This window comes from Haliotis rufescens, unplaced genomic scaffold (assembly GCF_023055435.1).
Source record: "Haliotis rufescens isolate VD_foot unplaced genomic scaffold, xgHalRufe1.0.p SCAF_6, whole genome shotgun sequence".
In the NCBI taxonomy this organism is placed as follows: Eukaryota; Metazoa; Mollusca; class Gastropoda; order Lepetellida; family Haliotidae; genus Haliotis; species Haliotis rufescens.
Genome location: NW_025964334.1, coordinates 45,490,033 through 45,505,982, shown reverse-complemented (window position 1 = coordinate 45,505,982; position 15,950 = coordinate 45,490,033). Strand labels below are relative to the sequence as shown.

At 45.2% G+C, this 15,950-nt stretch overlaps 2 protein-coding genes across 2 annotated transcripts in view; both read right to left on the bottom strand.

The window, feature by feature from the left end:
* Positions 1–5,699, bottom strand: part of LOC124142944 — a 19,154-nt gene extending 13,455 nt beyond the window's left edge. Inside the window, exons 1-2 of the mRNA XM_046511712.2 lie at positions 5,551–5,699; positions 5,009–5,064 (exon numbers count right to left, since the gene is read on the bottom strand). The gene's annotated coding sequence lies outside the window, so the exon portion shown is untranslated. The remainder of the gene's footprint in view (positions 1–5,008; positions 5,065–5,550) is intronic.
* LOC124142974 (vegetative cell wall protein gp1-like) lies at positions 4,092–15,950 on the bottom strand. Its single transcript, XM_048386521.1, has 3 exons — positions 15,786–15,950; positions 5,643–6,413; positions 4,092–4,097 (listed from the first exon to the last, which is right to left on the bottom strand). The coding sequence occupies exons 1-3, from the start codon at positions 15,948–15,950 to the stop codon at positions 4,092–4,094; spliced, it is 942 nt and encodes a 313-aa protein (XP_048242478.1).

The following is a 15,950-nucleotide window of genomic DNA, read 5'->3' as shown; positions in this document are numbered from 1 at the left end:
GCAGAAGAGGTGTAAGACACTATAGCCGCATCACGTTGTTTCAAGAAGGGGGTTTAAATGCAAACCAAGAGTTGGTGACTACGCCTGTAAGAGGCAACTAACGGGACCGGGTTGTCAGGCTTACTGACTTGGTTTGATGAATGTCATCGTATCCCAATTGCGCGGATCGATGTTCATGATGTCAATCACTGGATTGTCTGGTCCATACTCGATTATTCACAGACCGTTGTTATATAGCTGGAACAGTGCTGAGCGCGGTGTTAAACAACAGACAAACACACACTCGTATAGCTGGAACAGTGCTGAGCACGGTGTTAAACAACAGACAAACAAACACTCATATAGCTGGAACAGTGCTTAGCGCGGTGTTAAACAACAGACAAACACACACTCGTATAGCTGGAACAGTGCTGAGCACGGTGTTAAACAACAGACAAACACACACTCGTATAGCTGGAACAGTGCTGAGCGCGGTGTTAAACAACAGACAAACACACACTCGTATAGCTGGAACAGTGCTGAGCACGGTGTTAAACAACAAACAAACAAACACTCCAACAAGCCACACTGTTGAACGCTGGAGCGCCTGTATTGTAAACACGTCTGTAGAAAGTATGTGTTAAGAGTCAGGAGGACAGCATACCAATCAATGCGTGTGTGTGTTAATGTCGGATACACTCACGTGATGTTTCAAAATATAAATAATTTATCCCGAGGAATAATTTAGAAAATATACTCTAGTATTAAGCCGATTGAAGAGCATGTGGTCAGCGAAATAAATGGTGTCCAGGTAGATCCCCTTCCTCCCCATGGTCAAGCCCAGGCCATGGTTTACTGCTTCGCTTACTGAATCAGACTAGAATATTGGAATAGTTCACCACAAACAACGGACAATCACCGGAACATGCCAGCCACCGGGTGAGCTAACTAAACTGGGCCCAGTTCTGCAGAGTTATCTTTGTGTTACGACGGTCATAACTCTCATACCATATCACAGACAAACGTAGAACTAACATGGCTTAGTGAAACAGGGCCCGGATCGTCAACACGAGTCCCTCCTGGCCCATGTGCACAAAACGATCTTAGTGTTACGATTATTCGGGCTAATTATAAGATATTGGACGAGCTTCTCATTTCATGTCAGGTGTATGTGTCGAGTGGAATAATTTTTACCTGTAAAACAATATTTCACGAAACAAGCTTGAAAAGGGACCGGGTATTGTACCCTATTCATAACCAACGATGATCTTTAACGAGTTATCAACACAATAACTTCACAGCCATCTGTCCTTATAAATGCAGCAAAGTGTACTTGAATACACAGAAGGCAAAATGTAAACAAAAGCCAAATAGGGCACACGGACATTGCGTTATTGTGTTGATAATCAATAAAATCATCGTTATTAATACATAGGATACAAAAGTGGTTCCCATTTCAGAGTACATTAATCCCTCGTCAAATATTGCTTTGTGCTTCTCTCTAAAGCTCGGGACATGTACTTGATATGAAACGGATAGCACGTTTAATATCCTGTAATTAGAATGTGGGGGTTAGTCTCAGTACTAAGATAGTTTTGTGTCAGTGGGCCCTGGCCTACCACGTGTTGTCACTTGTGTGGCAATTACATATCTAAAACGATGTGTGTGCCCCGGTAGAGGTAATAAAACAGACATTGTGAGCTTGAAGTGGGACCATGGAGCAATCTGACACAGAATTACTTTTAAGTCTTACTTCAAGAGTCAATACTGAGTGCTGAGCTCTTATAAAATGCCTGCCGCGTGAGAAGAATGGAGAGAAGGAGAATACCTGCAAGTGCGTGTTGAAGTGGGCGAAATGTAGTCGGGAATTTATAGGTGATAATAGGTTTTAGATGGCCGGTGTTCTACCGTGACACTAGGTAACTACAATAGCCTGTCTGAGATATATATCTATACCTGCCAGCACGTCACCGGCGGTCTACCTGTACATATAGTGTACCTGTAGTGTCACCAGGGGAACACCTGTACATATATACATGTGGTGTCACCAGGGGAACACCTATACATATATACCTGTAGTGTCACCATGGGACAACCTGTACATATATACCTCTAGTGTCACCAGGGTAACACATGTACATATATACCTGTAGTGTCACCAGGGGAACACCTGTACATATATACCTGTAGTGTCACCAGGGGAACACCTGTACATATATACCTGTAGTGTCACCAGGGGAACACATGTACATATATACCTGTAGTGTCACCAGGGGAACACCTATACATATATACCTGTAGTGTCACCATGGGACAACCTGTACATATATACCTCTAGTGTCACCAGGGGAACACCTGTACATATATACCTGTAGTGTCACCAGGGAACACCTGTACATATATACCTGTAGTGTCACCTGTACATATATACTTGTAGTGTCACCTGAACATATATACCTGTAGTGTCACCAGGGGACACCTGTACATATATACCTGTAGTGTCACCTGTACATATATACCTGGAGTATCACCAGGGGAACACCTGTACATATATACCTGTAGTGTCACAAGGGGAACACCTGTACATATATACCTGTAGTGTCACCTGTACATTTATACTTGTAGTGTCACCTGAACATATATACCTGTAGTGTCACCAGGGGACACCTGTACATATATACCTGTAGTGTCACCTGTACATATATACCTAGAGTATCACCAGGGGAACACCTGTACATATACATTCTGTAGTGTCACAAGGGGAACACTTGTACATATATACCTGTAGTGTCACCAGGGGAACACCTGTACATATATACCTTTAGTGTCACCTGTACATATATACCTGGAGTGTCACCTGAACATATATACATGTAGTGTCACCAGGGGGACACCTGTACATATATACCTGTAGTGTCACCTGTACATATATACCTGTAGTGTCACCAGGGGAACACCTGTACATATATACCCGTAGTGTCACCTGTACATATATACCTGGAGTATCACCAGGGGAACACTTGTACATATATACCTGTAGTGTCACCTGTACATATATACCTGTAGTGTCACCAGGGGAACACCTGTACATATATACCTGTAGTGTCACCAGGGGAACACCTGTACATATATACCTGTAGTGTCACCAGGGAACACCTGTACATATATACCTTTAGTGTCACCAGGGGAACACCTGTACATATATACCAGTAGAGTCACCTGTACATATATACCTGCAGTATCACCTGTACATATACATTCTGTAGTGTCACCAGGGGAACACCTGTACATATATACCTGTAGTGTCACCAGGGGAAAACCTGTACATATATACTTGTAGTGTCACCTGTACATATATACCTGTAGTGTCACCTGTACATATATACATGTAGTGTCACCAGGGGACACCTGTACATATATACCTGTAGAGTCACCTGTACATATATACCTGGAGTATCACCTGTACATATATACATGTAGTGTCACCAGGGGACACCTGTACATATATACCCGTAGTGTCACCTGTACATATATTCCTGTAGTGTCACCTGTACATATATACCTGTAGTGTCACCAGGGGAACACCTGTACATATATACCTGAAGTGTCACCAGGGGAACACATGTACATATATACCTGTAGTGTCACCTGTACAGATATACCTGGAGTGAAGGTGAGGAAGCTCTTCGAACCCAGATTGTCGCACAGCAGCAGTTTGCAAGTCGATAGGTGCGAGAAGAGTAATTGTCATGAAGTAGTAGAACTCCAGCAGTCAGAATTACTAGAAGCTTTTCTTTGATAGAATCGCCCAGGCGATGGATTCATCGAGAGGGTTCGGGTTTTGGCGGATAATTTTTGTGTGTGTTGCGTTTGTCGTTAGATCAAGACGCATGCACTTTTTGAAACCTATAAAGTGCGATGCAGATTTGGATCTGGGATTCATGAGGGAAACACTGTGGAACAGTCCGTAGCTCTGTGTGTAGCGACACGTCAATATCAAAATCGGTTCTAGGGAGCAGCACAGAGATACGGTTACCGCAGCTCGCAACAGACAATCGTCAACGACGTAGGCCGCGTGAACGCGCGCACACAAATGTACACACGCACGGACACTATACCTGGACATACACACAGAGACACAGTCAGACACATACACAGACACACACAGAAATAAATGCACGAGACACAGGTACAAACAAACACGTGTGCACATGGTTGTGACAACGTACGCCATCATTCATTATAGTATTATAAACAGAATTTATTGGAGTGTCCGATAGTACGGTAGATTGGCGACAAGGTAGACTGCGCGTATTGTATGCCCTGCCGACGACGCTGACAAGACACTCACGTCACTGTCTGTGTGTTTGCATATCACTCTCGCAATAAGTACTGGTACTACTTTCAAATAATAACAGACCATGTTTATCAAACAGCTGTTAACCCAGATTCATAATGTAATTTGTAAATGATATGAAAGGCATACAAAGCATACACGGTAAGGCAGAGACTAAACAAGGCTGACAATGGGTCGGGATGGGAAGGTTACACTCATATTCCGCCAATGAACTGGCCTTGTACTGCCCACGTTATACCAAGACGTAGTTCACAGTTTTGTCAAACGAAAAGCTTGTTCTTGTCGCATGGCTGAAAATACAGCCATTGAAGTCAAGGGTTGTTGTAAACAACGTAGCGGTATTTAAATGATACTGTCATCATGGTGACTGGGAATAAGAGTACTGGGGTTCTACTGACAGGCGTCAGGCCTGCAGACTGAGTGAGGGAGGTTGTCTTTAACGCCGCTTTGAACAGTATTTCAGTCAATCAAAGCGCGTCAGCTTGATGTAAGAGGAAAGCCCGAAGAGTTCAATTTGTTCAACTAATGGTGTTTTTTAAACAGTATTTAGGATCTGGTCAATTAATATAGGGGGAAACATATATGAAAAAAAGATTAAATGGGTACTCAGCAAATTAAGATACAGTCCCAAGATAAAATATCCCCCTTTATAATATACGATTCAACTCTTACCAAAGCATGCGGTGCTGGGGATCTATTCTTCCACTTAATCTCCACGGGGCGTGCCGCTGTAGAGAGAATGAACGGAGTATTAAAGCCACAGAAGTTGCTTTATATTGTGTTGCTGAACGGGTACAGAAGTATTTCTCATACACACATTCACAATATCTACACTATATTGCCTTTTACACGCGACTTTGATTTCCTATTACCACTTCAAAATTTACAAGAGAGTAATTTCATAACGTGCCAGGCCCCAAGTTCTCTGTGTTACTTGGTGCAACTAGTATGACAACTAGTCAAGCACATACACACACAGAAGTGGACATATCTCAACCTTAGAAAAGGCGTGGACATTCATCAGCATGTCGCCTCCCTCTTCTGTTTGTTCTTTGTGAACTTGTTGAATAAATTGAAATGAATTTGTAAAAAGAATTTAAATTCCTTTTCTCTTTAGTGACAATATACTTGAGATGCCAACAATTGACAACAATAGTCTGTCACTGTGAGGACAGGGCGTCTTCACGGTTTCCAAATACACAAATTATACATACATGTTCCTGCCTTGCTGTCGTTCTCCTGCCTGTGCTCCGTGCGAAAGTACGAGGCCTACACACCCCAGCCATCAACTGTCACACCTACTTACAGTATGTACTGCACGTGATCGTGGAACCCCCCGGTTGCTTGTCGGGAAGGTCGGAAGGGTCGGGAGGGTCGGGAGGGTCGGCAGGGTCGGGAAGGTCGGGAGGGTGGGAAGGTCGGGAGGGTCGGCAGGGTCGGGAAGGTCGGGAGGGTCGGCAGGGTCGGGAAGGTCGGGAGGGTCGGCAGGGTCGGGAGGGTCGGCAGGGTCGGGAAGGTCGGGAGGGTCGGCAGGGTCGGGAAGGTCGGGAGGGTCGGGAAGGTCGGGAGGGTCGGCAGGGTCTGGAGGGTCGGCAGGGTCGGCAGGGTCGGGAAGGTCGGGAGGGTCGGGAAGGTCGGGAGGGTCGGCAGGGTCGGGAAGGTCGGGAGGGTCGGCAGGGTCGGGAGGGTCGGCAGGGTCGGCAGGGTCGGGAAGGTCGGGAGGGTGGGAAGGTCGGGAGGGTCGGCAGGGTCGGCAGGGTCGGGAAGGTCGGGAGGGTGGGAAGGTCGGGAGGGTCGGCAGGGTCGGGAGGGTCGGGAGGGTCGGGAGGGTCGGGAAGGTCGGGAAGGTCGGGAGGGACGGGAAGGTCGGGAGGGACGGGAAGGTCGGGAGGGTCGGGAGGGTCGGCAGGGTCGGGAGGGTCGGCAGGGTCGGGAGGGTCGGGAAGGTCGGGAAGGTCGGGAGGGTCGGCAGGGTCGGCAGGGTCGGGAGGGTCGGCAGGGTCGGGAAGGTCGGGAGGGTCGGCAGGGTCGGCAGGGTCGGGAAAGTCGGGAAGGTCGGGAGGGTCGGCGGGTCAGCCTTGTGGTGAAGCAGTCGCCCGTCACGCCGAAGACCCGAAATTCAACTCCCCACAAAGTAACTATGATGTTTTCCTACGTCCTATTCCTGGTCTGATGTCAGAAAGCGGCGTAAAATCTCAACACTCACTGAATGGGACTTAAGAGGTGTGTCCTCTGTCAAGTGTCGGTCGTAGTATAAAGTAGATACAGACCAAACGTCGCCCCAAGGTTGTAAGACACGTCAGTTCAAGTCTTTCAGAACGAAATAAGAAACTACTACAACCTTACTAAATGTTCAGCGATTATTGAGTGTGACATTGACCTATTCTATAAATTTTGGTCAACTTGCCAGCATCTATTTAGATGATTAATCAACTATGTACTGGAATGTCACATTTTATCAAATAAATGTAAAAGGATTGAAAAAATAAAAAAATATTTAAAAAAATAAAAATATATATACAGCATAACTACAGCATTTAGTCGGGACTAAAAAGTTCGTCCGTATATCCGTTAGTTCGTTATAAGCGTGTTCGTTATAACCGTAGTTATGTACTCGATTTATCCAGTTGTATCGTTGTATCACAACGCTCTGCCTATGAAAGGGTCTCTACAGTCAGTCGTCAAAGGTCAACAACATCTGTATATTTTGAACACTGTACCATGAAGCCATCGGAAATACATATACTGTACAAAAAACAAAACAAAAAACAATCGTATTTTGATCAGTGTCAGAGGATACCAGTAATCCTTGAACTTGGTATATCTAGTTTGTTGTTATGTTTACGCGTGACATAGATTAGTGACCTGTGTGCCTTGAGTCATCTTTCACAGTTTGACGTGCTTCCCGCCAGTGACTTGCTGATAACTGACTTGAAGACCCTAAAGTACCTTATTCCTTAGAATTGAAATGGACGCAACTGCGTATAGAGCGGTCATGAAATTGTTTACCCTGAAGGGTCAATCTCCAAAGAACATTGACGAACGGTTGCATGCCGTCCACAACCTGGTACGGAACAATAGGCGCATTACACTCTATGTGTTAGAGGAGACCACAAGCTTCTCTAATGATGGGTCAATAGAAACATTGCTTCATGTAATCGTCTGTCGAGGGTTTGTGCCCGATGGGATCCTAGGGTGCCAGCGGGTGAAATAAAGGCTCACCACCTTAGCCGGACGCTTAGTCTCTGGCAATATATTATTTTCATAAAAACATTTTTAAAAACTCCATTTAAATTGAAAAGGTGACCCACTGAGATGGGAGATTCAAAACCTGTGGAAAATCTAGACTTGGTTAATTTGAGGTGTGGCATTACAGTAAGAGAAACTATTATGGACTGTGAGAAGGACTATTTACCATCTCTAATGCAAGATTCAGGTTCTATCAAAGACTTCTATACATGATAGGCTCAAAACACACATGTGCGCATTTAGGGTAAAAAAGTCTGATACGATTATGTGAATAATTTTCCCGAGGCTTAGAATATATATAAAAAATACTCACCAAGGCGTCAGATTTATTACATATGTTACATGTCCGTGTGTCTGGAGACTGTTATATGGTGCGTCTGGAGACTGTTATATGATATGTCTGTAAGATGGCATGTCCAAGTGTCTGGGGAGTGAGTGAGTGAGCAATATCACGGCGGGGGACACCAGAAATGGGCTTCACACTTTGTACCCATGTCGGGAATCGAACCCGGGTCCTCGTCCGTGTGTCTGGAGACTGCCTGTTATATGGCATGTCCGTGTGTCTGGAGACTGCCTGTTATATGACACGTCCGTGTGTCTGGTGACTGTTTTATATTACATGTCCGTGTGTCTGGAGACTGTTATATGATATGTCTGTTAGATGGCATGTCGAAGTGTCTGGAGACTGTTATATGGCATGTACGTGTGTCTGGAGACTGTTATATGACATGTCCGTGTGTCTGGAGACTGTTATATGACGTCCGTGTGTCTGGAGACTGTCTGTTGTATACCGTGTACGTGTATCTAAGGTCTGTCTGGAAATTGTGCACGTTGTATGACTGTATACCACATCTTAGTCTGTCTGGTGCCTGTTGTGTCTGATATGTTGTACGTATGACATCAAAGTCCACCTGGAGATATTCTGTTGTTTCACATCTATATATCTATATGCCTGCTGTTTGACATGCGTCATTTTAAAGATGAGCGCGGTGGATCAGATACCAGTGGTCTTCGTGGGTATTTCAAACACTTGGGATCAACTTTAGCAAAGATTAATCGTTTGTTTACTTCAAGCATTAAAAGAGGAATATGTTCAGAGTGACCCTTCCCCAAGTTCGCGGTGACACGTGCCTGAGAAGCACCTGGTTGCGAGGGTTTGGGGACGATTCAACACAAACCAAGATTATTAAACGCCATTTTGTCTTGGTGCCGCTGTTGTAATGGTAACTCTGTGTGCGGTGGAGGCCAGTGAGCGTCTGCTTCATGGACGGTGTAGCGTGGCTGGTGTAAGTGCACATTATCGTCGTAAATATTCCTGATATTGATTTCTATGCTCCGCGTAACATTAGCTGTATTGTTTGACACCTGGATTAGATTATTTGTGATAATGTGAAACGTCTAATGTGCATTAACTGACTTGGCACATTTATAATGTGATGGGCATGTAGAAAGACCTTTTGACGTGTCATCTCAGATTGATTATTGAAGGCTATTGATAGTGTAAGTGCTACATAACGAGAAGACTGGCATTCATGATTACTACAATATCTTTAACCTGTACTCACGCCGTGTTGTGCATGGTGAAAATTGTGTGCTCCGCTGATGCAGCTTTCATATATCGGTTTGAGCTGCGATGCTTTCCGAAAATAAACCCTTTGTATACCTACCCCTTTTCATGGCACCCACCAAGGCCACCAATCGTTACAAACAGGTTTGTAGGGAACAATATCAGGCCTACCAATGAAAACCAGCAGAGAGCTACCAAACTATGGAACATGAACACACTTTAAATAGAAGTAGCTACACAAATTCTCACAAAGTGTGCGTCGTAATGATTAAAACACGCCACATTTTCAATGGAACTAAACACAGTAAATCAGGCAGGCCGCAACAAACTGAGTACGTTTCTCAATTGAAAAGGTCCCGGGTTTTAATCTTATCGATGCAGACTTTATGAGGATTGTGTGTTTGCGGTATGTCTGTGGTGTGGGTCAGACAGTGTATTGTGTATGTTTGCGGTATGCCTGTGGTGTGGGTCAGACAGTGGATTGTATATGTTTGCGGTATCCCTGTGGTCTGGGTCAGACACAGTGGATTGTGTATGTTTGCGGTATGTCTGTGGTATGGGTCAGACAGTGGATTGTGTATGTTTGCAGTATGTCTGTGGTGTGGGTCAGAAAGTGGATTGTGTATGTTTGCAGTATCCCTGTGGTGTGGGTCAGACAGTGTATTGTGTATGTTTGTGGTATGTCTGTGGTGTGGGTCAGACAGTGGATTGTGTATGTTTGTGGTATGCCTGCGGTGTGGGTAAGACAGTGGATTGTGTATGTTTGCTGTATCCCTGTGGTGTGGGTCAGACAGTGTATTGTGTATGTTTGCAGTATGTCTGTGGTGTGGGTCAGACAGTGGATTGTGTATGTTTGTGGTATGTCTGTGGTGTGGGTCAGACAGTGGATTGTGTATGTTTGCGGTATGTCTGTGGTGTGGGTCAGACAGTGGATTGTGTATGTTTGCGGTATGTCTGTGGTGTGGGTCAGACAGTGGATTGTGTATGTTTGCGGTATGTCTGTGGTGTGGGTCAGACAGTGGATTGTGTATGTTTGCGGTATCCCTGTGGTGTGGGTCAGACAGTGGATTGTGTATGTTTGCGGTATGTCTGTGGTGTGGGTCAGACAGTGTATTGTGTATGTTTGTGGTATGTCTGTGGTGTGGGTCAGACAGTGGATTGTGTATGTTTGTGGTATGTCTGTGGTGTGGGTCAGACAGTGGATTGTGTATGTTTGCGGTATCCCTGTGGTGTGGGTCAGGCAGTGGATTGTGTATGTTTGCGGTATGTCTGTGGTGTGGGTCAGACAGTGTATTGTGTATGTTTGTGGTATGTCTGTGGTGTGGGTCAGACAGTGGATTGTGTATGTTTGTGGTATGTCTGTGGTGTGGGTCAGACAGTGGATTGTGTATGTTTGCGGTATCCCTGTGGTGTGGGTCAGACAGTAGATTGTGTATGTTTGCTGTATGTCTGTCTTTTGGGTCAAACAGTGGATTGTGTATGTTTGCAGTATGTCTGTGGTGTGGGTCAGACAGTGGATTGTGTATGTTTGCGGTATCCCTGTGGTGTGGGTCAGACAGTGGATTGTGTATGTTTGCGGTATGTCTGTGGTGTGGGTCAGACAGTGGATTGTGTATGTTTGCTGTATGTCTGTCTTTTGGGTCAAACAGTGGATTGTGTATGTTTGCAGTATGTCTGTGGTGTGGGTCAGACAGTGGATTGTGTATGTTTGTGGTATGCCTGCGGTGTGGGTCAAACAGTGGATTGTGTATGTTTGCAGTATGTCTGTGGTGTGGGTCAGACAGTGGATTGTGTATGTTTGCAGTATGTCTGTGGTGTGGGTCAGGCAGTGGATTGTGTATGTTTGCAGTATGTCTGTGGTGTGGGTCAGGCAGTGGATTGTGTATGTTTGCGGTATGTCTGTGGTGTGGGTCAGACAGTGGATTGTGTATGTTTGCTGTATGTCTGTGGTGTGGGTCAGGCAGTGGATTGTGTATGTTTGCGGTATGTCTGTGGTGTGGGTCAGACAGTGGATTGTGTATGTTTGTGGTATGCCTGCGGTGTGGGTCAGACAGTGGATTGTGTATGTTTGCTGTATCCCTGTGGTGTGGGTCAGACAGTAGATTGTGTATGTTTGCTGTATGTCTGTCTTTTGGGTCAAACAGTGGATTGTGTATGTTTGCAGTATGTCTGTGGTGTGGGTCAGGCAGTGGATTGTGTATGTTTGCAGTATGTCTGTGGTGTGGGTCAGACAGTGGATTGTGTATGTTTGCAGTATGTCTGTGGTGTGGGTCAGACAGTGTATTGTGTATGTTTGCGGTATGCCTGTGGTGTGGGTCAGACAGTGGATTGTGTATGTTTGCGGTATCCCTGTCTTTTGGGTCAGACAGTGTATTGTGTATGTTTGCGGTATGCCTGTGGTGTGGGTCAGACAGTGGATTGTGTATGTTTGCGGTATGTCTGTGGTGTGGGTCAGACAGTGGATTGTGTATGTTTGCGGTATCCCTGTCTTTTGGGTCAGACAGTGGATTGTGTATGTTTGCGGTATGTCTGTGGTGTGGGTCAGACAGTGGATTGTGTATGTTTGCAGTATGCCTGTGGTGTGGGTCAGGCAGTGGATTGTGTATGTTTGCGGTATCCCTGTCTTTTGGGTCAGACAGTGGATTGTGTATGTTTGCGGTATGCCTGTGGTGTGGGTCAGGCAGTGGATTGTGTATGTTTGCGGTATGTCTGTGGTGTGGGTCAGACAGTGGATTGTGTATGTTTGCTGTATGTCTGTGGTGTGGGTCAGGCAGTGGATTGTGTATGTTTGCAGTATGTCTGTGGTGTGGGTCAGGCAGTGGATTGTGTATGTTTGCGGTATGTCTGTGGTGTGGGTCAGACAGTGGATTGTGTATGTTTGCTGTATGTCTGTGGTGTGGGTCAGGCAGTGGATTGTGTATGTTTGCAGTATGTCTGTGGTGTGGGTCAGGCAGTGGATTGTGTATGTTTGCGGTATGTCTGTGGTGTGGGTCAGACAGTGGATTGTGTATGTTTGCTGTATGTCTGTGGTGTGGGTCAGGCAGTGGATTGTGTATGTTTGCGGTATGTCTGTGGTGTGGGTCAGACAGTGGATTGTGTATGTTTGTGGTATGCCTGCGGTGTGGGTCAGACAGTGGATTGTGTATGTTTGCTGTATCCCTGTGGTGTGGGTCAGACAGTAGATTGTGTATGTTTGCTGTATGTCTGTCTTTTGGGTCAAACAGTGGATTGTGTATGTTTGCAGTATGTCTGTGGTGTGGGTCAGACAGTGGATTGTGTATGTTTGCGGTATCCCTGTCTTTTGGGTCAGACAGTGGATTGTGTATGTTTGCGGTATGTCTGTGGTGTGGGTCAGACAGTGGATTGTGTATGTTTGCGGTATGTCTGTGGTGTGGGTCAGACAGTGGATTGTGTATGTTTGCGGTATGTCTGTGGTGTGGGTCAGACAGTGGATTGTGTATGTTTGCTGTATGTCTGTGGTGTGGGTCAGACAGTGGATTGTATATGTTTGCGGTATGTCTGTGGTGTGGGTCAGGCAGTGGATTGTGTATGTTTGCGGTATGTCTGTGGTGTGGGTCAGACAGTGGATTGTGTATGTTTGCTGTATGTCTGTGGTGTGGGTCAGACAGTGGATTGTGTATGTTTGCTGTATGTCTGTGGTGTGGGTCAGACAGTGGATTGTGTATGTTTGCGGTATGTCTGTGGTGTGGGTCAGACAGTGGATTGTGTATGTTTGCTGTATGTCTGTGGTGTGGGTCAGACAGTGGATTGTGTATGTTTGCGGTATGTCTGTGGTGTGGGTCAGGCAGTGGATTGTGTATGTTTGCAGTATGTCTGTGGTGTGGGTCAGGCAGTGGATTGTGTATGTTTGCGGTATGTCTGTGGTGTGGGTCAGACAGTGGATTGTGTATGTTTGCAGTATGTCTGTGGTGTGGGTCAGGCAGTGGATTGTGTATGTTTGCGGTATGTCTGTGGTGTGGGTCAGACAGTGGATTGTGTATGTTTGCTGTATGTCTGTGGTGTGGGTCAGACAGTGGATTGTGTATGTTTGTGGTATGCCTGTGGTGTGGGTCAGGCAGTGGATTGTGTATGTTTGCGGTATGTCTGTGGTGTGGGTCAGACAGTGTATTGTGTATGTTTGCAGTATGTCTGTGGTGTGGGTCAGACAGTGTATTGTGTATGTTTGCAGTATGTCTGTGGTGTAGGTGAGACAGTGGATTGTGTATGTTTGCGGTATGTCTGTGGTGTGGGTCAGACAGTGGATTGTGTATGTTTGTGGTATGCCTGCGGTGTGGGTCAGACAGTGGATTGTGTATGTTTGCTGTATCCCTGTGGTGTGGGTCAGACAGTAGATTGTGTATGTTTGCTGTATGTCTGTCTTTTGGGTCAAACAGTGGATTGTGTATGTTTGCAGTATGTCTGTGGTGTGGGTCAGGCAGTGGATTGTGTATGTTTGCGGTATGTCTGTGGTGTGGGTCAGACAGTGGATTGTGTATGTTTGCAGTATGTCTGTGGTGTGGGTCAGGCAGTGGATTGTGTATGTTTGCGGTATGTCTGTGGTGTGGGTCAGACAGTGGATTGTGTATGTTTGCTGTATGTCTGTGGTGTGGGTCAGACAGTGGATTGTGTATGTTTGTGGTATGCCTGTGGTGTGGGTCAGGCAGTGGATTGTGTATGTTTGCGGTATGTCTGTGGTGTGGGTCAGACAGTGTATTGTGTATGTTTGCAGTATGTCTGTGGTGTGGGTCAGACAGTGTATTGTGTATGTTTGCAGTATGTCTGTGGTGTAGGTGAGACAGTGGATTTTATATGTTTGCGGTATCCCTGTCTTTTGGGTCAGACAGTGTATTGTGTATGTTTGCAGTATGTCTGTGGTGTGGGTCAGGCAGTGGATTGTGTATGTTTGCGGTATGTCTGTGGTGTGGGTCAGACAGTGGATTGTGTATGTTTGCGGTATGTCTGTGGTGTGGGTCAGACAGTGGATTGTGTATGTTTGCAGTATGTCTGTGGTGTGGGTCAGGCAGTGGATTGTGTATGTTTGCGGTATGTCTGTGGTGTGGGTCAGGCAGTGGATTGTGTATGTTTGCGGTATGTCTGTGGTGTGGGTCAGACAGTGGATTGTGTATGTTTGTGGTATGTCTGTGGTGTGGGTCAGACAGTGTAAAGTGTATGTTTGCAGTATGTCTGTGGTGTGGGTCAGACAGTGGATTGTGTATGTTTGCAGTATGTCTGTGGTGTGGGTAAGACAGTGTATTGTGTATGTTTGTGGTATGTCTGTGGTGTGGGTCAGACAGTGGATTGTGTATGTTTGCAGTATGTCTGTGGTGTGGGTCAGGCAGTGGATTGTGTATGTTTGCGGTATGTCTGTGGTGTGGGTCAGACAGTGGATTGTGTATGTTTGCGGTATGTCTGTGGTGTTGGTCACACACCAAGGATTGTATATGTTTGCGGTATCCCTGTTGTAGGGGTCAGACAGTGGATTGTGTACGTTTGTGGTATGTCTGTGGTGTGGGTGTCAACACACTTCATGTATAAGATGGACATCCTTCTTGTTATAGTCTCCAAACATGCCTCATGTATATGATTGACATCCTTCTTGTTATAGTCTCCAAACATTCTTCATGTATAAGATGGACATCCTTCTTGTTATGGTCCTTCATCCATCTTGTAATGGTCTCCTAACATGCCTCATGTATAAGATGGACATCCTTCTTGTAATGGTCTCGTAACATTCCTCACACATAAGTTGGACATCCTTCTTGTAATGGTCTCCTAACATTCCTCACGTAAAGATGGACATCCTTCTTGAATGGTCTCCTAACATGCCTCATGTATAAGATGGACATCCTTCTTGAATGGTCTCCTCACATGCCTCATGTATAGGATGGACATTCTTCTTGTAATGGTTTCCTAACATGCCTCATGTATAAGATTGACATCCTTCTTGTTATAGTCTCCAAACATTCTTCATGTATAAGATTGACATCCTTCTTGTTATGGTCCTTCATCCTTCTTGTAATGGTCTCCTAACATGCCTCATGTATAAGATGGACATCTTTCTTGTTATGGTCCTTCATCCTTCTTGTAATGGTATCCTAATATGCCTCATGTATAAGATGGACATCCTTCTTGTTATAGTCTCCAAACATCCTTCTTAAAAGATGGACAGCCTTCTTGTTATAGTCTCCAAACATTCTTCATGTATAAGATGGACATCCTTCTTGTTATGGTCCTTCATCCTTTTTGTAATGGTCTCCTAACATGCCTCATGTATAAGATTGACATCCTTCTTGTTATAGTCTCCAAACATTCTTCATGTATAAGATTGACATCCTTCTTGTTATGGTCCTTCATCCTTCTTGTAATGGTCTCCTAACATGCCTCATGTATAAGATGGGCATCCTTCTTGTAATGGTCTCGTAACATTCCTCACATATAAGTTGGACATCATTCTTGTAATGGTCTCCTAACATGCCTCATGTATAAGATGGACATCCTTCTTGAATGGTCTCCTCACATGCCTCATGTATAGGATGGACATTCTTCTTGTTATAGTCTCCAAACATTCTTCATGTATAGGATGGACATCTTTCTTGTTATGGTCCTTCATCCTTCTTGTAATGGTCTCCTCACATGCCTCATGTATAGGATGGACATTCTTCTTGTAATGGTCTCCAAACATGCCTCATGTATAAGATGGACATCTTTCTTGTTATGGTCCTTCATCCTTCTTGTAATGGTCTCCTCACATGCCTCATGTATAGGATGGACATTCTTCTTGTAATGGTCTCCAAACAT